The following is a 27124-nucleotide window of genomic DNA, read 5'->3' as shown; positions in this document are numbered from 1 at the left end:
GTGGCCTCAACTACCTTCTGTGGCAGAGAATTTCATAAATTCACCACTCTCTGTGTGAAAAAAAAAATTCTCATCTCGGTCCTAAAAGATTTCCCCCTAATCCTTAAACTGTGACCCCCTTGTTCTGGACTTCCCCAACATCGGGAACAATCTTCCTGCATCTGAAGAAGGGTTTCGTCCCGAAACGTTGCCTATTTCCTTCGCTCCATAGATGCTGCTGCACCCGCTGAGTTTCTCCAGCTTTTTTGTGTAACCTTCCTGCATCTAGCCTGTCCAACCCCTTAAGAATGTTGTAAGTTTCCATAAGATCCCCCCTCAATCTTCTAAATTCTAGCGAGTACAAGCCGGGTCTTGCAGTTTGTTGTTTGGTGTCGGCAGCATTAATCCCTCTCCTCTCCTCCCAACTCATACCCTGGCGGGCGGGCGGGTGGACTGAGGATCTTGGAATCTTCTTGCCTCGTGTTTCACCACCGCTCACGAGCTGGGCGGAATTCATCTCCGACCCCCAAAATAGCCCCCTGGTGACAAATAAAGTTTGTTTTTATTTCTGGAGCAAAATTCCATGGGCGGGTCCCATCCCAACATTCTTCTCATGAAAAGGATATTTTAATTTTAAATACATACTCTTGCCAGAGCCATGTTGGTATATGCAGGGTATTTCGAGATTAAACAGCAGAGAGAAGGGTCTCGACACGAAACGTCACCTATTCCTTTTCTCCAGAGATGCTGCCTGACCCGCTGAGTTACTCCAGCACTTTGTGTCTATCTTTTTGGGTGTTTGGAGCTTTTAGTGTTTAGAGATACAGCGCGCAAACAGGCCCTTCGGCCCACCGAGTCCGTGCCGACCCGGGACACTAGCACTATCCTACACACACACACTAGGGACAATTTACATTTTGGTTCATCAAAGGTAATTAACCTACAAACCTGCACTTCTTTGGGGTTTGGGAGGAAACTGGAGCACCCAGAGAAAACCCACGGGGACCCGGGGAGAACGTGCAAACTCCGTACAGGCAGCACCCGTAGTCAGGATTGAACCTGGGTCTCTGGCGCTGTGAGGTAGCAGCTCTACCCGCTGCGCCACCGTGCCGCCCTTTAATTCTGACCTCAGGCCTGACTCCCTTCCAGGAATAGGTATGGAACGTCGGTGGATGAGGGGTGACCTGATAGAGGGGGTAGACAGTCAAAACCTTTCTTCCCATGGGAATGTTTCCATGCTGTATCTCTTTTAAAAAAAAGTACACAAGTGTCTTCTGATTCCTTGGATATTGGAGATAAAATCAAATTCCCAACCACTGTCACCCCATTTTAGTTTAGTTTAGAGAAACAGGCCCTTCGGCCCACCGGATCCGTGCCGACCAGCGATCCCCGCACATTAATACTATCCTATACCCACTAGGGACAATTTTTACATTTACCAAGCCAATTAACCTACAAACCTGTACGTCTTTGGAGTGTGGGAGGAAACCGAAGATCGCGGAGAAAACCCACGCAGGTCACGGGGAGAACGTGCAAACTCCGTACAGACAGCGCCCGTAGTCAGGATCGAACCCGGGTCTCCGGCGTTGCATTCGCTGCAAGGCAGCAACTCTACTGCTGCGCCACTTAATTCCACTCGATCCAGGTCTTTCACTATTCAGTAAGTTTCAAATGAAATTCCCCCACATCTCCTTTCTAAAGGTACGTCCTACAACGGGACAATGTTATCTAATCAGAGGAATACTCAAGTCATTTATTTTGAGATTGGGTTTATAATACAGCAGTTGTGCAATATGCCTCTTTCAACTGAAAGCAGTAAAAGTTTTATTATTTCCTTCCTCTCCTCATTCCCTTCTTCCATTCACTCTGTGTCTCTCAGCTTGTGCTTCATTTATTATCTCCTGCTTTGAAGCGTTTGGCAAGAGGAAGCACACATGGTCCTCCAATGGAGAGGGAGGGTCACATTGACCGAGGAATAGCTGAATGAAGTCTGAAGAAGGGTCTCGACTCGAGACGTCACCCGTTCCTTCTCTCCAGAGATGCCGAGTTACTCCGGCAATTTGTGTCTACCTTCGGTGAAAAACAGCAACTGCAGTTCCTTCCTGCACCGAGCAATAACTTCCCTGTTCCCCGTCTGATGAAACACTCAAGTGTCGCAGCGGGTAGAGCTGCTGCCTCACAGCGCCAGTGACCCGGGTTCGATCCCGACCTCGGCTGCTGTCTGCGCGGAGTTTGCACGTTCCCCCCTGTGACTGCCCCTGGATCTGCTCCGGGTGCTCAAGTTGCCTCCCACGTTTTTCAGTTCAGGATTAGGTTTAATGTTGTCATATGTAGCTGGGTACAAAGGAAAGCTTTGCTATGCATGCTGCCCAATCAAACTCAGTTAATACGAGAGAAACTAAGAACCGCAGATGCTGGTTAATCCACAAAAGGTGACAAAGTGCTGGAGTAACTCAGCGGGTCAGGCAGCATCTCTGGAGAACATGGATCGATGACATTTTGGGTTAAGTGAAGGGTCTGAAGAAGGGTCTGGACCCAAAGCATCACATCTCCAGAGATGCTGCCTGATCTGCTGTGTTACTCCAGGATATTGTGTCCTTCAGCTAATACTATGAATAGATACTTTACATAGATACAATCAGACTTAACTCAAATACAATGTCGAGCAAAGAGGAAGACACAGAGTGCAGAATATAGTTCTCATCGTAGCGCATCAGTTCCACAGACAAAGTCCAATGTCCGCAATGGGGTAGAGATGGATTGGACAGTACCCTAGCTTATTGAAGGACCGTTCAGAAGCCTGATAACAGTGGGGAAGAAGCTGTTTTAGTTTTTAAAGATATAGTGTGGAAACAGGCCCTTCTGCCCACCGAGTCCACGCCGACCAGCACTAACACTATCCTACACACACGAGGGCCAATTTGCAATTTTAACCAAAGTGAATTAACCGACAAACCTGCACGTCTTTGGAATGTGGGAGGAAACCGGAGCACCCGGAGAAAACCCACGCAGGTCACGGGGAGAACGTGCAACCTCCGTACAGCCAGCGCAACTCTCCCGCTGTGCCACCGTGCCGCCCCCAGTTCCAAAGAGCAGACATATCTGAAGGGAAATTCAAGGACTTGAGGGGGGGGATTAGAAGCTGTATTTGGAACCTGGGCGTTTGATCACAGTAATACACAGAGGCAATGTGCTGCTCCCATTTATTCTGAGAATGCCTCGGCCTCTCGAGTTACATGTGCGGAGCCATGCAATTATGTGCCATTAACGCGGGATACTTTGGGGAAATGTTTTATACAGTGTGACTGATGAGTGATCAGTTAGTCGTGCGTGGGCTGCTGTGGTATGGCGGAGACTGCAAGGGTGTTGTAGTGGAGAGCAGGATTACTTGAAACCCAGCCCGCCAGACCATGTTACGCCGTTAAAAAAACCCCACTGTCAAATATCTTTAGGCTGCATGCGTTTAACGCAGAGCGGCACGGTGGCGCAGCGGTAGAGTTGCTGCCTCACAGCGCCAGAGACCCTGTGCGGGTGCTGTCTGTACGGAGTTTGCACGTTCTCCCCGTGACCCCGTGGGGTTTCTCCGGGTGCAGCCACGCTACAAAGACGGATAATTTTGTAGGTTAATTGGCTCCAGTAAAAAAAAGTTGCAAAATGTCGCCAGAGGTGCCCGCTGGTGATTACTGGTCAACGCAACCGGTGATCGCTGGTCAACCCAACCTCGATGGGCCGAAGGGCCGGTTTCCACCCTGTCTCTCTAAAGTCTAAAAGTTGCCCTCCACATCCTCTGCTCCAAGATACAGTACCCTCCATAATATTTGGCACAAAGACCCATCATTTATTTATTTGCATCTGTACTCCACAGTGTGAGATTTGTAATAGAAAAAAATCACCTGTGGTTAAAGTGCACATTGTCAGATTTTAATAAAGGCCATTTTTATACATTTTGGTTTCACCATGTAGAAATTACAGCTGTGTTTATACACAGTCCCCGCCCCATTTCAGGGCACCATAATGTTTGGGACACATGGCTTCACAGGTGTTTGTAATTGCTCAGGTGTGTTTAATTGCCCCCTTAATGCAGGTATAAGAGAGCTCTCAGCACCTAGTCTTTCCTCCAGTCTTTCCATCACCTATGGAAACTTTTATTGCTGTTTATCAACATGAGGACCAAGGTCGTGCAAAGAAAGTCAAAGAAGCCATTGTGAGACTGAGGAACAAGAATAAAACTGTTAGAGACATCAGCCAAACCTTAGGCTTACCAAAATCAACTGTTTGGAACATCATCACAAAGAAATAGAATACTGGTGAGTTTACTAATCGCAAAGGGACTGGCAGGCCCCAAACACCAAACACCTGTCCGACAGATCAGAAACACTCTTCAGGAATCAGGTGTGGAGTTGTCAATGACCACTGTCCGCAGAAGACTTCATGAACAGAAATACAGAGGCTACACGGCAAGATGCAAACCACTGGTTAGCCGCAAAAATAGGATGGCCAGGTTACAGTTTGCCAAGAAGTACTTAAAAGAGCAACCACAGTTCTGGAAAAAGATCTTGTGGACAGATGAGACGATTAACTTATATCAGAGTGATGGCACGAGCAAAGTATGGAGGAGTGAAGGAACTGCTCAAGATCCAAAGCATACCACCTCATCTGTGAAACACGGTGGTGGGGGTGTTATGCCCTGGGCATGTATGGCTGCTGAAAGTACTGGCTCACTTATCTTCATTGATGATATAACTGCTGATGGTAGTAGCATAATGAATTCTGAAGTATATAGACACATCCTATCTGCTCAAGTTCAAACAAATGCCTCAAAACTCATTGGCCGGCGGTTCATTCTACAGCAAGACAATGAATCCCAAACATACTGCTAAAGCAACAAAGCAGTTTTTCAAAGCTAAAAAATGGTCAATTCTTGAGTGGCCAAATCAATCACCTAATCTGAACACAATTGAGCATGCCTTTTATTTGAACTAGCCCCCAAAACAAGCATAAGCTAAAGATGGCTGCAATACAGGCCTGGTAGAGCATCACCAGAGAAGACACCCAGCAACTGGTGATGTCCATGAATCGCAGACTTCAAGCAGTCATTGCATGCAAAGGATATGCAACAAAATACTAAACATGATTATTTTCATTTACATGACATTGCTGTGTCCCAAACATTATGGTGCCCTGAAATGGGGGGACTATGTATAAACACTGCTGTAATTTCTACATGGTGAAAGCAAAATGTATAAAAATGGCCTTTACTAAAATCTGACAATGTGCACTTTAACCACATGTGATTTTTTTTTCAATTACAAATCTCAAAATGTGGAGTACAGAGGCAAATAAATAAATGATGGGTCTTTGTCCCAAACATTATGGAGGGCTCTGTAAAACTCCAAACATGGTGTGTGGGAGGAAACTGGAGAACATGGTCACAGGGAGAACGTGCAAACTCCATACAGACAGCGCCTGTGGTTGGGATCGAACCCGGGTCTCTGCCGCTGTAAGGCAGCAACTCTACCGCTGCTCCACTGTGTTATCGGACCATTCCTGGGCGATTCAGTTAGCAAACAACGAGATGACTCAGATCAGCAGAGTTGTCACCTTCACTGAAGTTGGGTCTCGACCCGAAACGTCACCCATTCCTTCTCTCCAGAGATGCTGCCTGTCCCGCTGAGTTACTCCAGCTTTTTGTGTCTATCTTCAGTTGAAACCAGCACCTGCAATTCCTTCCTACACAGAAACACGCACTCTGGACCAGTCTTTGGCAAAAGGCAGGCGCCCCATTAGCGTTTGGCTACTCTCTACTGTCCACTCCATCGACACTTCACGCTGACTCGGAAAAGCAGCCAACAGAATCAAAGACTTGTCCCACCCCGGTCATTCCTTCTTCTCCCCGCTCCCGTCCGGCAGAAGGTACAGAAGCTTGGAAGCGCGCACCACCAGACTCAGTAACAGCTTCTTCCCCTCTGCTATCAGGCTTCTGAACGGTCCTTCCATAAGCTGGGGTGCTGTCCGATTCACCTCTGCCCCATTGCGGACATTGGACTTTGTCTCTGGAATGGGGGCACGGTGGAGCAGCGGGTAGAGTTGCTGCCTCACAGCACCAGAGACCCGGGTTCGATCCCGACCACGGCCGCTGCCTGTGCGGAGTTTGTACGTTCTCCCTGTGACCTGCGGGCGTTTTCTCCGGGTGCTCCGGTTCCCTCCCGCACTCCAAACACCTACAGGTTTGCAGATTAATTGGCTTCGGTAAACAAAAAATAGTAAATTGTCCCTAACGTGTGTATAGTGATAGAGTGCGGGGATCGGTGGTCAGTGTAGACTCACTGGGCCGAAGGGCCTGTTTCCGCACAGTGTCTCTCTAAAGTCAAAATAAAACACTCCTAACTCTTGTCGGTAAATGGACAATGAATCGGCTACTGAAACATCACGAGTTAAAATCTCTTTCTTTTTACCCACAGAGAATCCATCACGAACCTTCTGACGTCTTGAGGTTGGGGAGTGCGGGGGGGGGTGTGAAGTTCAAGGGCTTTTTTTTTTTTTTGCCAAGACCATGGACTGTGTACATCGGCGATCGGTTGGTCGACCTTCCCGGATTGTCAGCGCCTGAACATGGGGCCATTCACCGCCATGCCAACCGCGAGAAGAACTCTCCACTCTTGTGGCGTGAGCGACTGTGTGAGCTGCAGGACATTTGTGAAATGGGGCGAGGAGATTTTAACTCTGCATTTTGGCTCCGACGCGATCTAGAAGCCTCCTCGTGATGGAGAAGCCCCAACCCAACCTGCTTTCCCACAAGAAGAGGTCCCAGCTGCTGCTCCTCAACATGCTGACATGCGGCCTGGAGATCTGTGTGGCTGCTGGCATCACCTTTGTCCCACCACTGCTACTCAAGGCTGAGGTCCAGGAGAAGTACATGACCATGGTGTTGGGTGAGTACAGTAAGTCCGTCAACCATAACCCAGGTGGTCAAGAAGGCAGTCAAGTCAAGAGAGTTTATCGTCATGTGTCCCAGAACGGTAGTTGAGGCCAGTTCATTGGCTATATTTAAGAGGGAGTTAGATGTGGCCCTTGTGGCTAAAGGGATCAGGGGGTATGGAGAGAAGGCAGGTACAGGATACTGAGTTGAATGATCAGCCATGATCATATTGAATGGCAGTGCAGGCTCGAAGGGCCGAATGATGGCGCAATGGGCTAAGTGTTCGGCTGGCGACCGGAAGGTAGCCGGTTCAAATCCCGCTTGGAGTGCATACTGTCGTTGTGTCCTTGGGGCAAGACACTTCACCCACCTTTGCCTGTGTGTGAATGTAATGTAATTATGTGAAGCACTTTGGGGTCAATGCAAGTTGACTAAAAATGTGCTATATAAATAAGATTATTATTATTATTATTACTCCTGCACCTATTTACTATGTTTCTATAAGGACAATGAAATTCTTGCTTTGCTTCAGCACCACAGAATATAGTAGGCATGAATACAGAACAGATCAGTGTGTCCATATACCATTATATAAATATATACACACATCTATAAATAAGCAGATGAAGCGCAAATAAACAGGTAATGGTCTGTTTACAACAGTCCAAGCAGGGGTTAGAAGTTGGGAGGTCACTCTGTAGTTTAGTTTAGTTTAACTCATCCGGCAGAGATACGAGTTTAGAGGTTGGGAGGTCATTGTTGCAGCTTCGTTTAGAGATACAGCGTGGAAACAGGCCCTTCGGCCCCACCGAGTCCGTGCCGACCACCGATCCTTGCATCTTAACACTATCCTACACAATTTTTATATTCGCCAAGCCAATTAGCCTACAAGCCTGGTCGTCTTTGGAGTGTGGGAGGAAAGAGAGGATCTCGGAGAAAACCCACGCAGGTCACGGGGAGAATATCAATGTAAAAGCCTATTTTATTTGTCACATGCACCCGAAGGTGCGGTGAAGTGAATTTGCGTACAAACTCCGTAGCGGGGATCGAACCCGGGCCTCTGGTGGCGTGAGGCAGCAACTCTACCGCTGCGCCACCGTGCTGCCCCATGCAGCATCTCCCAATACACGTTTGCTTCAAGGAGGACCAGCGGAGGAAAGGTTCCCGTCTTGCAGTTCCCCTCTTTCTCAATAAAACCTGTTCCTGCCAGCACAAAGCCGTCATTCAGCCCTCAGTTCAGCTCATTCAAAAGCTAGAGCACTAAAAGAGCTCAATATCATTTTAATGGCAAGCCAAGATGGAAACCCTTCAAATGGGCCCCATCAGATGTGACTGAGCGACAGACTAGTTTGGTAAGGGCGACCAGTAATCTGATCGGACTCGGCCTTGGAACCCTCTTGGTACAAATGTCTTCAAACTGTGGCCAACTTGCAAATATTTCTCATCATTTGTTGTTATGGTTACTGAAGGCCGCCAATTATCCTCTAACTTTCACATTGTTCTCCCAAAAAAACAATTTGTTGGCCTTTTTCTAAGCAGCTAACTAGCAAATGCGAGTTACCTCAAGAGCCAGATCCAGTTGGCAGTGAGTTTGGTTTGAGTGAATTTGATAGAATTTATTGCCACACAACCAGGGTCGGTGGAATTTGGGTTGTCAGCAGCGGTACAGTAATAAAGAACACACAACCACAATAAAAATGTAACACAAACATCCACCACAGCATTCATCACTGTGGTGGAAGGCACAGAACTTGGCCAGTCCTCCTCCATTTTCCCCCGTGGTCGGGACCTCCACCCTCCGCAGCCGTTGCTGCGGGCGTCCAGATGGTAAGGGACAAAGTCAAAGGCAAGGTAAGTCCAGGATCGGCTCTTCCCCACTGGAGACCGCGGCTTCAGGCTGGTGTAGGCCGCAGGCCGGCGGTCGAAGATTTAAGGTTCCCGCCGCGCCGTAGCCAGAAGCACCGCAGACGGCAGGGCCGGCGGTCGAAGCTCCCCTCCAGGGGTGATGGTAAGTCCATGCCGGACCCGCGGTAGAAGTTGGCCGCGGGCCGGCAGTGACGGCTTCTTCTTCCCCCGGGTCCCCCACGAGGGATCCCGGGCTGTAGACGCCGCGCCAGCTGGAGCTGTGCAGACCGCGCGCAGTTTCAGGCTGCCGGCTGCCCCGGGCCAGCGAAGGGCTCACCCGCTCCACGCCGAGAGTCCACGCTGTGCCCGCCGCTGAAGCCCCGGGCGTGTCTCCGGGAAAGGCCGCGCCGATCCTTGTTGTTAGGCCATGGGGGAGGCGACCTGGAAAAAGTCGCCTCTCCGTGGAGGAGGCGGCCAAAACGGTTTCCCCCTCACCCCCCCACACCACCCCCCACACAAAACACACAAAGAAACATTAAAAACATACTTTAAAACATACTAAAAAAATTAAAAAAGTTGAAAAAACGAACGCGCTGCTGACAGGGCTGCCGCCATTGCAGCGCCCCCTGCCTCGGTTGTTGCTAGGCAGCGCAAGAATGCCTCGGTTGTCTGGAGAATTATTCGTAAGTTCATAAGTGATAGGAGCGGAATTAGGCCATTCGGCCCTTCAAGTCTATTTCATTGTCATATGCCCCAGGTAGGACAATTCAATCACGGCTGATCTATCTCTCCCTCCGAACCCCATTCTCCTGCCTTCTCCCCATAACCTCTGACACCCAGTCTAATCAAGAATCTAGCTATCTCTGCTTAAAAATATCCACTGACTTGGCCACCACAGCTTCCTGTGGCAAAGAATTCCACAGATTCACCACCCTCTGACTGAAGACATTTCTCCTCATCTCCTTCCCAAACGAACTGAGAGCATGGCCATGATAATGAGGGCATCTGACGATGCTGGCTGCCTTTTTGAGGCAGCGACTCCTGTAGATCCCTTCGATGGCGGGGAAGTTCAGAACCCTACGGGCAGTGTCCACAACGTTTTGCAGCCAAGATCGAGAGTGAACCCGGGTTTCTGGCGCTGTGTATCATATGTTCTTGTGTAGATCCCGAGGCTTCTAACCACTGATTGATGGTATTGAAACTGATTGAAACTGACCTGCAAACTGACCAGACCTAGGTAGGTACAGCACAGTTTCGTGACGTTTGAATCAACACCGTGCTTTTGTTAACAATTTCAATTGCTTTTCTGACCCATGAAGTCTCTTTCATCGAAATTGTTGACCTGGTAAACCTGCATCATTTGACTCTGATTCACCTGATTTCCTGCCTCTTTAGGCATGACCAACATTTCTATTTTTCTCAACAAATGCGTCCTCTCCATTTCTCCATACTTCAAAACTTTACCAGTGAGGCGTGGTTTAGTTTAGTTTCAGAGATACAGCGCGGAAACAGGCCCTTCGGCCCACCTAGTCCGCACCGACCAGCGATCCCCGCACATTAACACAATGTGAGCAGTTTTGGTCCCCTAATTTGAGGAAGGACATTCTTGCTGTTGAGGGAGTGCAGCGTAGGTTTACAAGGTTAATTCCCAGGATGGCGGGACTGTCATATGCTGAGAGAATGGAGCAGCTGGGCTTGTACACTCTGGAGTTTAGAAGGATGAGAAGGAATCTCATTGAAACATATAAGTTTGTTAAGGGTTTGGACACGCTAGAGGCAGGAAACATGTTCCCGATGTTGGGGGAGTCCAGAACCAGGGGCCACACAGTTTAAGAATAAGGAGTAAGCTATTTAGAACGGAGACGAGAAAACACTTTTTCTCACAGAGAGTGGTGAGTCTGTGGAATTCTCTGCCTCAGAGGGCGGTGGTGGCAGGTTCTCTGGATGCTTTCACGAGAGAACGGGATAGGGCTCTTAAAGATAGCGGAGTCAGGATATGGGGAGAAGGCAGGAACGGGGTACTGATTGGAGATGATCAACCATGATCACATTGAATGGTGGTGCTGGTTCGAATGGCTGAATGGCCTACTCCTGCACCTATTGTCTGTTGTCTATTGTCTAAGAAAGAACTGCAGATGCTGGTAAAATCGAAGGCAGACTCAAAGTGCTGGAGAAACTCAGCATGAGGCACCACAGAGGGTAGTTGAGGCCAGTTCATTGGCTATATTTAAGAGGGAGTTAGATGTGGCCCTTGTGGCCAAGGGGATCAGAGGGTATGGAGAAAAGGCAGGTACGGGATACTGAGTTAGATGATCAGCCATGATCATATTAAATGGCGGTGCAGGCTCGAAGGGCCGAATGGCCTACTCCTGCACCTAATTTCTATGTTTCTATGTTTCTATGAGCGATGGAATGGGTGACGTTTCGGGTCGAGATGGCAGGAACGGGGCACTGATTGGGGATGATCAGCCATGATCACATTGAATGGCGGTGCCGTGATCACATTGAATGGCGGTGCTAGCTCGAAGGGCTGAATGGCCTCTACTCCTGCACCTATTGCCTATTGTCATTTAGTGTCTACCGTCTGCAGTTCTTTCCCACACACCATGTAATTGTTGTTGAGTTCGGGGACGTGTGTCGATTAAACTCTTGTCTCTTCTCCTCAGGGATTGGACCAGTGCTGGGATTGATCTTTGTTCCGATGATCGGTTCGGCCAGTGACCACTGGACCAGCCGCTACGGCCGGCGCCGCCCCTTCATCTGGGGCCTGTGCCTGGGCGTCCTGCTCAGCCTGTTCATCATCCCCCACGCCAGCCGGCTGGCCGCGGCCTTCAGCCCGAAGGACTACCCGGCGGACGTGATCTTCCTGATCGTGGGCATCTGCATGCTGGACTTCTGCGGCCAGGTGTGCTTCACACCGCTGGAGGCCCTGCTGTCCGATCTGTTCCACGACACCGAGGAGTGCCGGCGGGCCTTCTCCATGTACTCCTTCATGATCAGCCTGGGCGGCTGCATCGGCTACCTCCTGATGGCCATCGACTGGAGGAAGACCTTCCTGTCCTCGTACCTGGGCGAGCACGAGGACTGCCTCTTCTCGCTGCTGGCCGCCATCTTCCTGGTGTGCGTCTGCGCCACCTTCTTCGTGACGGAGGAGACCTACGGCGGGCCGGACGCGCTGGCGGACCTCTCGCCCAAGGAGGCCGTGGTCATCAAGCCCCTGGCCCGGCGCAGCTGCTGCTGCGGCACCAGCGCGCTGTTCCGCGCCCGGCACTCCGTCCTCGTGCTGAGGAACTGCTGCACTCTCATCCCCAAACTGTACCACCTCTACTACCGCATCCCCAGGGTCACGCGCCACCTGGTGGTGGCCGAGTTCTACAGCTGGATGGCCCTCATGACTTTCATGATGTTCTACACCGACTTTGTGGGCGAGGGTCTCTACCAGGGCGTCCCCAACGCAGCCCCCGGCAGCGAGGCCAGGCGGCGCTACGATGACGGTGGGTGGTCTCAGCACGAGACCCTTGGAGAGAAAGCTCCACGTTCACGGGACACAATAGGCAACAGGTGCAGGCCATTCGGCCCTTCGAGCCGGTACCGCCATTCAATGCGATCATGGCTCCAGTCATCAGACACATGAAGTTCAACTCTATTCGGAGAATTTATGAGCAAGTTTGGTGGTGAAGTTACATAGAAACATAGAAAATAGGTGCAGGAGTAGGCCATTCGGCCCTTCGAGCCTGCACCGCCATTCAATATGATCATGGCTGATCATCCAACTCAGTATCCCATCCCTGCCTTCTCTCCATCCTCCCTGATCCCTTTAGCCACAAGGGCCACATCTAACTCCCTCTTAAATATAGCCAATGAACTGTGGCCTCAACTACCTTCTGTGGCAGAGAATTCCAGAGATTCATCACTCTCTGTGAAAAAAACCCATAGAAAATAGGTGCAGGAGGAGACCTATGCTTCTATGTTTCTATGTAACTTCACCACCAAACTTCTAGGATCAGAATTAGGCCATTCGGCCCATCAAGTCTACTCCACCATTCAATCATGCCTGATTCATCATTCCCTCTCAACCCCATTCTCCTGCCTTCTCCCCATAACCCCTGACACCTGTACTAATCAAGAATCAATGTATCTCTGCCTGGAAAATATCCATTGACTTGGCCTCCACAGCCTTCTGTGGCAATGAATCCCACAGATTCACCACCCTCTGACTAAAGAAATTCCTCCTCACCTCCTGGGCACATGCGACCATAAACTAAACTAAACTATCTTTCAATCAATCAATCAAAACGATTACAAACTCAATTGCAGCACTTTAAGTCTTCATGGAAAACCTACTGTATCAATAGACAATAGACAATAGGTGCAGGACTAGGCCATTCGGCCCTTCGAGCCAGCACCGCCATTCAATGTGATCGTGGCTGCTCATCCCCAATCAGTACCCCGTTCCTGCCTTCTCCCCATATCGCCTGACCCCGCTATCTTTATGAGCCCTATCTAGCTCTCTCTTGAATGTATCCAGAGAACCGGCCTCTGTGACCATTCTGGTAAACCTTCTCTGGGCTCTCTCCAACACCAGCACATCCTACCTCAGATACGGGGCCCAAAACTGCTTTACCAGCTCAGCTCAGCTCACCACCCGTGTGTTAAAAGAGATCAGCATTCCGAATTTTCTTTACATGTCTGTGCAATGTCACTTTGTGAAGTAACACTTAATAAGCACATTGTGTCCCAGCTTGCATTGAAATCGAATGGTCTTGGCATTCAGATGGTTCTATTCACATGAAAGGGGAATGTAAGCCATTTTTCTCTTGGCACTAGTCCAGATAACAAGATCCAGCATTGGACCAGAGAAAACTGCAGTTTAGTTTAGAGACACAGCGCGGAAACAGGCCCTTCGGCCCAACGAGTCTGTGCCGACCAGCGATCCCCACACACACACACACACACACACACACACACACACACACAGACATACACACACACAGACATATATACACACACACACACACACACACACACACACACACACACACAGACACACACACACACATACACACACACATACACACACACACACACACACACACACACACACACACACACACATATACAGACACACACACACACACACACACACACACACACACACACACACACACACACACACACACACACACACACACATACACACACACACACACACACACACACACACACACACACACACACACACACACATATACATACACATATACACACACACACACACACACACACACACACACACACACACACACACACACACACATATACACACACACATACACACACACATATACACACACACACACACACACACACACACACACACACACACACACACACACACATACACACACACACACACACACACACACACACACACACACACACACACACACACACACACACACACACACACACACACACACACACACACACACACACACACACACACACACACACACACACACACACACACACACAAACAACAATTGTACCAAGCTAATTAACTTACAAACTTTGGAGTGTGGGAGGAAACCGAAGGTCTCGTAGAAGACCCACGCAGGTCACGGGGAGAACGTACAGACAGCACCCGTAGTCAGGATCGAACCCGGGTCTCTGGCGCTGTAAGGCAGCAACTCTACCACCGTGCCACTCTCAGTTCCTAGAGCAAACACATTCATTTCTTCGCTGCCACTCCCGGGCACGCATGTTGGTGCGGAGAATGGAGAAATACATGTTTATTGTCACGTGTGCCGAGGTACAGCAAAAAATCCTTTGTTGCGTGTAAGTCTACATGACAACATTATTACAACCGATCCATTCACAATGTACGGACACATGATAAATAATGATGCAAGGTAGGTAGATAGTCCGAGGGTCTCCAATGTGGTAGATAGTAGTTCAGCAGTGCTCGCTGGTTGTGGTAGGATGGTTCAGTTGCCTGATAACAGCCGGGAAGAAACTGTCCCTGAATCTGGGAATATTGACCAGGACATACATTAGCCAGGGATGCTGGAAGCCAAGTTACCAAACCGCGAGCAAAACACAAAGTGGTGGAGAAACTCAGCGGGTCAGGCAGCATCTGGGGAGGGAATGGTTTAGTTTAGTTTGGTTTAATACCACATGAAGTGAAAAACTTTAGCTGTGTGCTGTCTTGTCACAATGGACAGGTGACGTTTCAGGTCAGGATCCTTCTTGAGACTAATTGGAGTAAAAGGGGAGGCGGGGGGGGAAGGAGGGAAAGAGAGATGAAACGGAGTCTTTAAGAAGGAACTGCAGATGCTGGAAAATCGAAGATAGACAAAAGTGCTGGAGAAACTCAGCGGGTGCAGGCAGCATCTAAGGAGCGAAGGAAATAGGCAACGTTTCGGGCCAAAACACTTCTTCAGACTAAGACAGAGTCTCTTGCCCAGAGAAGGGGAATCGAGAACCAGAGGACATGGGTTTAAGGTGAGGGGGGAAAGATTTAATAGGAACCTGAGGGGTACCAATTTTTTACACAAAGGGCGGTGGGAGGATGGAACAAGCTGCCAGAGGATCTAGTTGAGGCTGGTACTATCCCAACTTTTAAGAAACATTTGGACAGGTGCGTGGATGGGACAGGTTTAGAGGGATATGGGCCAAACATGGGCAGGTGTAGATGGGACGTGTTGGTCGGTGTGGGCAAGCTGGGGCTGAAGGGCCTGTTTCCACACTGTATCACTCTATGACTCTGCACACAAAAACAATCAGGTCACGAGATGGGCTGAAGGGTCTGTGTCCATGTTGTATGACTCGATGATTTTATTTTAAAATTTCTTCTGCATTCTTCTGCCAGGACTGGAGGCGGATTGTATTCTCCATGGAGACTGCAAATAAACAAATACCAGAGATTAGTTTTGGGTTTTCAGCGTTTGACCAAGAGCCAACAAGATTGCTAAGGGCTTGGACACGCTAGAGGCAGGAAACATGTTCCCGATGTTGGGGGAGTCCAGAACCAGGGGCCACACACAGTTTAAGTATAAGGGGTAAGCAATTTAGAACGGAGACGAGGAAACACTTTTTCTCACAGAGGGTGGTGAGTCTGTGGAATTCTCTGCCTCAGAGGGCGGTGGAGGCAGGTTCTCTGGATGCTTTCAAGAGAGAGCCGGATAGGGCTCTTAAAAAATAGCGGAGTCAGGGGATATGGGGAGAAGGCAGGAACGGGGTACTGATTGGGGATGATCAGCCATGATCACATTGAATGGCGGTGCTGGCTCGAAGGGCCGAATGGCCGACTCCTGCACCTATTGTCTATTGTCTATTGTCTACTGACCCACGTTCCTGTTTCTCCCCCTGCAGGGGTGCGGATGGGGAGCATCGGACTCTTCCTGCAGTGTGCGTTCTCGATCTTCTGCTCCACCATCATGGACAGGCTGGTGACACGGTTTGGCAGCAAAACCGTCTACCTGGCCAGCATTGCCTTCTTCACCGCGACCGCCATCGTCATGTGCCTTTCGAAGAGCGTGGTGCTGGTGACAGCCATGTCGGCCTTAACCGGCTTCACCTACTCCACGCTCCAGATCCTGCCGTACACCCTCAACTCCCTCTACCACAAGGAGAAACAGGTCAGTACACTCGATGAGACCTCGCCACGGCCGGTGAGGTGCGGGATGGAAGGAACTGCTGATGCTGGTTTAGACCGAAGATAGACGCACAGAGATGCAGCGGGACAGACGGCATCTATAGAAACTTACAACATTCTTAAGGGGTTGGACAGGCTAGATGCAGGAAGATTGTTCCAGATGTTGGGGAAGTCCAGGACAAGGGGTCACACAGTTTAAGGATAAGAGGGAAATCTTTTAGGACCGAGATGAGAAAAACAGAGTGGTGAATCTGTGGAATTCTGTCCAGTGGGGTATAGCATGGCTCAGGACTGCTCTCTAGTTGGTGATAGGATGGTACACTTGCCTTATCACAGCTGGGAAGAAACAGTCCATGAGTCTAGAGTTGTGCGTTTTCACACTTCTGTACCTCGTGCCCGACGGGAGAGGGGGGGAAGAGGGTGTGACTCATCCTTGATGATGCTGCTGGCCTTGCCGAGGCAGCGTGAGGTGTAGGTGGAGTCGAGGGAAGGGAGGTTGGTTTGTGTGATGGTCTGGGCTGTGTCCACAATTCTCTGTAATCTCTCGTTGTCTTGGATGGAGCTGTTCCCAAACCGTGCTGCGATGCATCCCGATAAAGTGCTTTCTACGGCGCATCTGTAGAAGTCGGTGAGAGTTGTTGGGGACATACATAGATACATAGGTACATAGACAATAGGTGCAGGAGTAGGCCATTCGGCCCTTCGAGCCAGCACCACCATTCAATGTGATCATGGCTGATCATCCACAATCTGTACCCCGTTCCTGCCTTCTCCCCCACCCACATAGCCCTTGATTCCATTAGCCCTAAGAGCTCTATCTAACTCTCTTTCAAATGCAGAACTTCCGAAGCCTGCTTAGAAAGTGGAGTCCTACGGCATGGGAACAGGCGCTTTGGCCCAACTCGTCCGTGCTGACAAAGATGCCCCATCTCAGCTAGTCCCATTTGCCTGGATTTGGTCCATTTCCCTCTAAACCTTTCCTATCCATGTCCCAATGCATCCAAATGTTCCCAGACCAGCTAATTGTGTTATATTTCTTTTTCTCCTTCTGCCAGGATTGAACCTGGGTCTCCAGATTGCTAGGTGTTTGATTAGTAAAGGCGTTAAAGGTTGCAAAGAGAAGGCAAGAGAATGGGGTTGAGAGGGAGAAATAGATCAGCCATGATTGAATGGAAGGGCAGGTTTGTTGGTCTGAATGACCAGATTCTGCTCCTTTGCCTTATGATCTTTACTTTTCCTTGTGTATATCACCATCTGATGCACATTCTCCATTCTCTTCCTGAGAGACCTTTAATTACATTTACTGCAGAAGGTTTGCCAACTGGATCAATAGCTGGAGCCAGTACCACTTTACATTGATTTAAGTGTCAGTGTTTAATAAGCAGACGTTGAAAGGTATTTTGGTGATAATATCAGTAAGTGGAGACACAAGGAACAGCAGACATCGGAGTTGTTAGCAAACTAACACTGCAGGGATGTCGTGGGGAAAGTTCACACACAGACCACACTTGTGGGCAGGAACCATCCCAGGACAACATTTTAGAGGGTCTCGGCCCGAAACGTCGCCTATTTCCTTCGCTCCATAGATGCTGCTGCACCCGCTGAGTTTCTCCAGCTTTTTTGTGTACCCACATTTTAGAGTATTTTGTTCAGTTTGGGCATGGTGTTTAGTTTAGCTCAGAACAGGCCCTTCGGCCCACCGAGTCCACACTGACCAGCGATCCCCACACACTAACACTACCCTACACACACTAGGGACAATTTACATTGACACCAAGCCAATTAACCTACAAACCTGCACGTCTTTGGAGTGTGGGAGGAAACCGAAGATCTCGGAGAAAACCCACGCAGGTCACGGGGAGAACATGCAAACTCCGTACAGACAGCAGCACCCGTAGTCGGGATGGAACCGGGGGTCTCTGGCGCTGCAAGCGCTGTAAGGTAGCAACTCTACCGCTGCGCCAGAAAGATGCGGTCAAGCTGGAAAGGGTACAGAGAAGATTTACGAGGATGTTGCCAGGACTGGAAGGTTTGAGCTACAGGGAGAGGTTGAGCAGGCTGGGACTCTATTCCTTGAAGCGCAGGAGGATGAGGGGAGATCTTATTGAGCTGTGTATGATCGTGTGAGACAGCGGTTCTACCACTGTGACACTGAACCGCTGTAAAGTTCCGACTGTTTGCCTTAGCTATAAGCGGCACGGTGGCGCAGCGGTAGAGTTGCTGCCTTCCAGCGCTAGAGACTTCCAGGTTCGATCCCGACTACGGATGCTGTCTGTACAGAGTTTGCACGCTCTCCCCGTCACCTGTGTGGGTTTTCTCCAGGAGCTCCGGTTTCCTCCCACACTCTAAAGACGTACAGGTTTGTAGGATAATTGGCTTGGTTAAATTGTCACTTGGCCCCTAGTGTGTAGGATGGTGTTGATGTGCGGGGTCTGAAGGGCCTGTTTCCCCCTGGATCTCTAAACTAAACTAAACTACACAAAGATAGACACAAAAAAGCTGGAGTAACTCAGCGGGACAGGCAGCATCAAAGATCTTATAGCGGAGCAAGATAGACCACTTCTTCTAAATGCAATGGGCTGACGTGTAGTACGCAACAGCACGGAACGTGGGCTTTTTATTCATCCATTTCAGTAACCGGACCCGACCCGACCCGACCCGCAGTGTAATCACGTTGCAGGGGGAACAGTTTGTGTTAATAAATTATAATTCTGAAAATTAGGAGAAGATTTTTCCCAAATAACCTTTATTTTTACGAGGATGTTTCCGTAACCGGTTTCCGTCTCCGCACTAGTATCTTTGCCCCGCTACGGGGTCTTTGGTGCGGAGACGGAAGCCGGTTACGGAAATGGGGCCGGAAATTACCCACGAATCTGTCCATGACCGTACTGCGTCTATTTCGTCGAGTGGCCGATCTTGCTCGCTAGAGGATCTTTGGGCGGCAACTCTGTAGAGAAGGAATGGGTGACGTTTCGAGTCGAGACCCGGTGTCTATCTTCAGTTTAAACCACCATCTGCAGTTCGTTCCTAAACTGAACTGCACTCTCTCGTAAGTTTACACACTTCCATCAGGTATTCCTTGGGTTTTGTTGATCTGTAAAAAGTTTTTTCTGCTTGCCTCCTCCTCTCCCCCACCCCCCTCCCCCACCCACAGGTATTTTTCTGCAAGCACAAGTCTACCGAACTCGCAGACGCCAATTGTCAGGGGGAGAAAAAGACGCCTTCTCAGAACGGAATCTTGAACCACAAGTCCTACAATCAAAATGGCAGCCTGATCGCCAGCGGGCCCCTGTTACCGTCCAAGGGGCCCCTCCCTGACAGGAGCTTGAGGCCGCAGAGCCGGGGGTCTCAGTGCGAGGTGGTGGTCTCGGCCGACGTAGAAGCGGCCACGATGGGACGAGGGATCTGCCTTGACCTAGCCATACTGGACAGTGCTTTCCTTCTCTCTCAGGTCATCCCCTCCCTGCTCATGGGCACCATAGTCCAGTTTACACAGACAGTCAACGCTTACATGATCTCTGCCGCTACCTTTGGGATGGTGGCTATTTATTTCGCAACCAAAGTAGTTTTTGATAAAAATGATTTAGAGAAATATTTAGCGTGATGCGATGAAGGGATTAATGTCTTTCCGCTGTCGGGGTGATCTGATGGTTGGAGGTGAGTGATATTGACTTGGGCCATAAGGTTACCAGCACGGCACGGTGGCGCAGCGGGGAGAGTCGCTGCCTCATAGCGCCAGAGACCCGGGTTCGATCCTGACTACGGACCCGACCCGACCCGACCCGACCCGCAGTGTAATCAACGATGCGGGGTTGCTGTCTGTGCGGAGTTTGTACGTTCTCCCCTGCGTGGGTTTCCTCCGAGATCTCCAGTTTCCTCCCACACTCCAAAGACATACTGGTTGGTAGGTTAATTGGCTTGGTGTAATTGTATGAATGTAAACATTGTCCCTAGTGTGTGTAGGGCAGTGTTAGTGTACGGGGATCGCTGGACGGCGCGGGTCGGTGGGCCATCGGGCCTGTTTCCGCGCCGTACCACTAAACTAAACTAAAACGACAATTGTCGTATGAAACCCGAATGCAGAGTTAATCGGGGCAATGCTGATTCTCCACCCTCTCTTGAAACTCAAGTTCAAGTTCAAGTGAGTTTATTGTCATGTGTCCCTGTATCGGACAATGAAATTCTTGCTTTGCTTCAGCACACAGAACATAGTAGGCATTTACTACAAAACAGATCAGTGTGTCCATATACCATAATTGGTATACCACACTCTGATTTTGAATCTCGAACACGGTTCAGTTTTCGGCTTCTGCAACTTATCAACTCCGTAAGGTGGACGCAAGGTGCAGGAGTATGGGTGTTATGGGGAGAAGGCAGGGGAATGGGGTTGACTGGGGAAGGTAGATCAGCCATGGTTGAATGGCAGAGTAGACTTGGTGGACTCATTGGTTCTAACAACTTATGAACTCAGCGGGTCAGGCAGCATCTCTGGGTGACGTTTCAGATGGGGACCCTTCTTCCAACCTTGCCATCATATCTTTGGGGAAAAAAACAGCATCTGCAGTTCCTCGTTTCTATATTCTTTATCAAATTGGTATTTGGATTAATTCATTTCTCTCATCTCTGTAAAACCATTTAATATAAGTTTGGCTTTTTAAGCCCAGATATCTGCGACTTTATCAAATTCATATTTGGATCCATTCGTGCATCTAATCTTTGTACAATCATGTTTTATAATAAGTTGGGAATTCTAAGCTCGATACAAGGAACTGCAGATGCTGGCTTACAAATAAAGACACAAAGTGCTGGAGTAACTCAGCGGGTCAGGCAGCGTCTCTGGGGAACGTGGGGGAAGTGGCGTTTCGGGTCGGGACCCTCCTTCAGCCTCTTAAGTTGCTGAGCCTAAAGTTTATGGGAAGATGCAAATATCGGATCTAATGTGGCTTTGCCCACATCCCCTACAAATCTCAACCTGGAATTACTTTGGAAAACGAACCAAAAGATATTCTGAGGAGTTGATTCAGCTGCGGTCGCAGACTTACACCGCCAGAGTCCCTGGGTTCTGGCCGTGCGGAGTTTGCACGTTCTCCCTGTGACCTGCGTGGGTTTCCACCGGGTGCGCCGGTCTCCTCCCTCACTCCACAAAAGACGTGCAGGTGTGTCGGCTAACGGGCTTGGTATAATTGTAACTTGTCCCTGGTGCCTGTAGGATAGTGTCCTTGGGCGGGGCGCAAAGTCTCCAGAGGTTTCCGTTCAGGTTTCCTAAGTGGGACAGGGGGCATTAATGCCCCCTGTCCCACTTAGGAAACCTGAACGGAAACCTCTGGAGACTTTGCGCCCCGCCCAAGGACTTTGCGCCCCGCCCAAGGTTTCCGTGCGGTTCCCGGAGGTTGCAGGTGGTTGCCGGAGGTTGCAGGTAGTGGAAGCAGGTAGGGAGACTGACGAAAACCTCCGGGAACCTTGGGCGGGGCGCAAAGTCTCCAGAGGCTTCCGTTCAGGTTTCCTAAGTGGGACAGGGGCATTAGTGTGCTGGGATGGCTGGTCGGCGCGGACTCGGTGGGCCGATGGGCCTGTTTCCGCCCTGTGTCTCTAAATATGAACAAAACTAATAACTTTCTTCAGCTGTCTCCAAGGCAACTTTGTCATCCTCATGATATCAAAGCTGATGTAAGTGACTTCTCACTCGGTCTACAAAATTGGCTTGCTACAAACCAGCAGTGTATTTATGATAAATGGTGTCCATATCACTCACCTCCAGTTTCTTATATCTGTCAATTGCTAAATTATAGAATTGTATAATTCATCTTCGGGAAAAAAAAAGGTATATTATTTTTGGTAGAATTGATAATTTCGCCTTAAAAAAAAAAAATCTATTTTTGTTAAAATTGCTGACCTGTCAACTGTTTTAAAAAAAATCTATGAATACTGTATTTATATTGTAGAGATATTTTGTACAGTGACAATTTATATCCCATGTATAAAGGAAAGGGAATCCACAGGAAAATGGACGCTGTTCTCGTTTGCTCCTTGGCGTAAGAAATGGCCTTTGGCCATGGAGGCAACATCTCCACTGGGACCACATGCGCTTGTAGGGCCTGAAGCAGAAGCGAGAACTCCTGAGGTTTACAGCACAGACGAAGGTCCTCTGGACATGGTGTCAATGGAGGACCCCCGCTACATCGGCCCAAGATTCATTACGCCCTCCTGGTTGGTGTCCATGGACCCGCCAACCTGATCACATATCTCCATCGATGGCTGTTATCTCAACTCTTCCCAATGTCAAGGCACTCCTCGGTCAGGGAAATCTTTCCCAACGTGTTCTGTCACAAGGTCCTCTCGTTTTACGACCCCATGCTTTTGGTCTCTAGTTACAACTCCTTTGGCTGTGCAATTGTCCTACCCCCCCCCACCCCCCCCCCCCACCCCCACCCCCACCTCTTTCATCGCCAATGCTGCCGTGAATGGTACATCTATCAAAGTTGCATTGCATTTCAATTCAATTCAATTCAACTTTAATGTCATCGCACAAATACAAGTATGAGTACAACGAAACGCAGTTTTGCGTCAGTCCGTAGTAGTTGTACATAAAGAAATGAGAAAAAAATAGAAAGAGAGAAGATACAGAATAATCAAAAAATACAGAATAATTAAACAGTGGGGACGGAGGGACCGGAGAAATCTATCGTCGGGACTCCGAGTTCAGCAGTGTGATTGTGTTGTTGTAGAAGCTGTTCCTCATCCTACTAGTACGTGACCTGAGGCTCCTGTACCGCCTCCCTGATGGGAGGAGGGCAAAGTATGCCTGTAAAGTATCTCTTTAGTAGGATAAGGTTACTCTGGGTTGAGGATTGCTGGCTCTATACAAGCCTAATGTACGTACAGAGTTGTGAGCTATCCAGCACAGGTAGTGGTAAGGAGGTTGGCTTCATGAATGTCCAACTATGTGTAAACATAGTTCCATGCCGTTATGGGACCAATTGCTAGCGAGATTGCCCATGGTGACAGCTTGTGTTTTTTGGACTAATACTGCAGTCATATTCATAGAGTCGTACAGCATGGAAACCTGCCCATGCCGACCAACGTGCCCCATCTACACTAGTCCCACCTGCCCATAGCCATCCAAATCCACCCTATCCCAGTCCAAATGTTATGACAGCACATGCCTTAACTACCTCTTCTGGCAGCTCGTTCCATATACGCATCGCCCGTTGTGTAAAATAAAGTTACCCCTCAGGTTCCTATTAAATCTTTGTCCCCTCACCTCAAACCCATGTACTCTGGTTCTTGATTCCCCTACTCCGGGCAAGAGACTCTGTGTATTTACCTGATCTATTCCTCTCATGATTTTGTACACCTCAACAACCACACTTTCAACAGTTTTATAAACACAATGAAAAGCAGGACCAAGCCATCATCTGTTAACCTTGCTTTACACATCCTGTCATCTACTTTGACTCTCCATCAACCCTGAAGTACATTATGAGCAAATCTCGCCTTTACTTTATGGTACTACAGAATTAAGGGACAGAAGTTTAGGGGTAATATGAGGGGGAACTTCTTTACGCAGAGAGTGGTGGCGGTGTGGAATGAGCTCCCAGTGGAAGTGGTGGAGGCAGGTTCATTAGTATCATTTAAAAATAAATTGGATAGGCATATGGATGAGAAGGGAATGGAGGGTTATGGTACGAGTGCAGGCAGGTGGGACTAAGGGGAAAAAAAATTTGTTCGGCATGGACTTGTAGGGCCGAGGTGGCCTGTTTCCGTGCTGTAATTGTTATATGGTTATATGGTTACTAAATGCTCATGAGTTGGACCCACCTCTGACGTCCACGCACTTGGTATTTGGTGCTGACAGCCAAAGGATGTATTTCCCCCACCGATAAGATGTCCCCACCCTCCATCCCTCCGCCAGTATGAATGAATAAATACGTTCAATGGCCAAGTATTCACATACAAGGAATTTGCCTCGGTGCTCCGCCCGCAAGTGACAACATGACATACAGTGACGATATAATCCTAAAAAGACCAATGAATGTCAATTTTTTTCAGGATAAATGGTTGGGTGAATGCGTACATCAACGTGAAGTGCTTGGCAGAGTTTGCAGGGCAGTCAGTCTTCCTCCAGTGTATGTAGTGGGCAGGCGATGTCGTAACCTAAATCCGTTGTTTTTACACCACTCATCAGACTCCCTCGAAGGCAGAAGTGTAAATCTATGTACATACCTTGACTGTAGTTGGTGCGGCACGGTGGCACAGCGGTAGAGTCGCTGCCTTACAGTGCCAGAGACCAGGGGTTCGACCCTGACTACCGGCACCATCTTTAAGGAGTTTGTACCTTCTCTCCGAGATCCTCGGTTTCCTCCCACACTCCCAAGGACGTACAGGTTTGCAGGTTCATTGTCTTGGTAAAAGAGTAACAAAAATTGTCCCCTTGCAGAAACAGACCCTTCAGTCCACCAGCTTTGTTTCTGCGCTGTATCTCTAAAGCACCTTGAATTGCTGTTTGCACGAGTGGTGCTATACAAATAAACTTGCCTTGCCTTGCCTAAACTAAACTAAAAGGTGTATGCTTGTATCATGAGTACATGACCTCTGCTTGTCCGGCAAAATGGATGATTCGGCAAGGACTTGGAACCAAGGGTGGACTTATACTGGTGATTGAATCAGTGAGCGATGAATTTCAGATCGCTGGACTACTGATTGTGTCAGTTCAATGACTGTTTGATGGGAATCCTTCAGCAAGGGAGTGGAACGACCCTGTTCAGTTTGGAGAATGTCATCGGCAGTATCAAGGGCCTGTCCCACTTACGCGATTTTTTGGGCGACTGCCGCAACATTTTCAACATGTTGAAAGTTTTTCGCCGATAGTGGCGACAATTTTTGCTGTCGTAGGTTGTCGTCGGGTGACGTAGGTGAATTCCATTAAAACTAGTCCCTGACAGTCACCTAAAGAGTCGCCTAAGTGGGACAGGCTCACTAGGGAGAGGAGGGAAGGGAGCTGACACATATCCAGCGGTACACAAAAATGCTGGAGAAACTCAGCGGGTGCAGCAGCATCTATGGAGCGAAGGGAATAGGCAACGTTTCGGGACGAAACCCTTCTTCACACATATCCAGTGGACCTTGGGACCGAGGACTTGGCCCCTTGCTGGATAGGCAAGGGACTGCGATGGCCAGGAAGAGTTGCTGTATTCGAGTGGGCTTAAGCAAAGCTGTCAGGGATTGTCTGAATGACGGTCGGTACACTGGCTAGGGTTGGAATAGGCAAGACAGTGTGAGGGAGGGGGAGGAGGGTAAAATGGACCAACTACCCAGCTGAAGGGCGCAGTGGTAGAGTTGCTGCCTTACAGTGCCAGAAAGCCGGGTCCAATCCTGACTGCAGGTGTTGGCTGCGCAGAGTTTGCACGTTCTCCCTGTGACCGCACGGGTTCGATCCTGACTACGGGTGCTGTCTGTACGGAGTTTGCACGTCCTCCCCGTGGCAACAACCTGGGGTTTTCTCCGGGTGCTCTGCCTTCCTCCCGTACTCCAAAGACGTGCAGGTTTGTAAGTTAATTGGCTTCGGTAAAATTGTCCCTGGTGTGTGTGTAGGTTTAGGATAATGCTGGTGCACGGGCTTATCGCTTGTGGGCACGGACTCTGTGGGCCGATGGGCCTGTTCCCACGCTGTATTTCTGAAATAAACGAAGCTTTGAGAGCGTGTTGGAGATTGTCTCATTAAATGACAATAGGCAATAGGTGCAGGAGTAGGCCATTCGGCCCTTCGAGCCAGCACCACCATTCAATGTGATCATGGCTGATCATCCCCAATCAGTACCCCGTCCCTGCCTTCTCCCCATATCCCCTGACTCCGCTACCTTTAAGAGCCCATCCAGCTCTTTCTAGAAAGCATCCAGAGAACCGGCCTCCACCGCCCTCTGAGGCAGAGAATTCTACAGACTCACAACTCTCTGGGTGGAAAAGTGTTTCCTCGTCTCCGCTCTAAATGGCTTACCCCTTATTCTTAAACTGGTTCTGGACTCCCCCAACATCGGGAACATGTTTCCTGCCTCTAGCGTGTCCAATTCCTTAATAATCTTATATGTTTCAATCAGATTCCCTCTCATCCTTCTAAACTCCACAGAGTGTACAAGCCCAGCCGCTCCAGTCTCTCAGCATATGACAGTCCTGCCATCCTGGGAATTAACCTGGTGATCCAACGCTGCACTCTCTCAATAGCAAGAATGTCCTTCCTCAAATTTGGAGACCAAAACTGCACACAATACTCCAGGCGTGGTCTCACCAGGGCCCTGTGCAACTGCAGAAGGACCTCTTTGCTCCTATACTCAACACCTCTTGTTATGAAGGCCAACATGCCATTATAACAAGTCAACTGTCGAAACACACAGGCTCAATGTACTCATGCAATATTACAAATAAGTTTAATATATAATTTATAGCTATTGCTTTTCATTTTGATGAAGTTCGGCACTTTTATGGAAATCTAAGTGTTTTAAGTCCACAAAGATTCTTGCTAATTCCATTGCAATTAATATATTTTGATATTTATTCAAAGGGTCCAGGTACGGCCAGTGTGCCACTCAGCGCTAACATTTGAAGATTGGCCATGATTTGGGCAGCATTGTATCGATAACTCTTTGTCAATGAAAGTAGTTAAACCCTCTCTGTGTTGGTTGGGGAAAGTTTTTCCTAGATTCCGTCATCTCAAACGTACGTTTTATTTT

General features: G+C 49.0%; 1 protein-coding gene across 2 annotated transcripts in view; it reads left to right on the top strand.

The window, feature by feature from the left end:
• Positions 1 to 21635, top strand: part of slc45a3 (solute carrier family 45 member 3) — a 99405-nt gene extending 77770 nt beyond the window's left edge. For both annotated transcript variants that reach the window (XM_055654953.1, XM_055654954.1), the window contains exons 2-5: positions 6441 to 6911; positions 11410 to 12237; positions 16118 to 16383; positions 19555 to 21635. In XM_055654953.1, coding sequence (XP_055510928.1) covers positions 6743 to 6911; positions 11410 to 12237; positions 16118 to 16383; positions 19555 to 20004 — 1713 coding nt within the window. In that variant the 5' untranslated portion in view covers positions 6441 to 6742 and the 3' untranslated portion in view covers positions 20005 to 21635. The remainder of the gene's footprint in view (positions 1 to 6440; positions 6912 to 11409; positions 12238 to 16117; positions 16384 to 19554) is intronic.
• Positions 21636 to 27124: the final 5489 nt, after the last annotated feature.

Source organism: Leucoraja erinacea, chromosome 24 (assembly GCF_028641065.1).
Source record: "Leucoraja erinacea ecotype New England chromosome 24, Leri_hhj_1, whole genome shotgun sequence".
NCBI lineage: Eukaryota > Metazoa > Chordata > Chondrichthyes > Rajiformes > Rajidae > Leucoraja > Leucoraja erinaceus.
The sequence above is the reverse complement of the archived record's forward strand: the minus strand, read 5'-3'. Positions and strand labels throughout refer to the sequence as shown.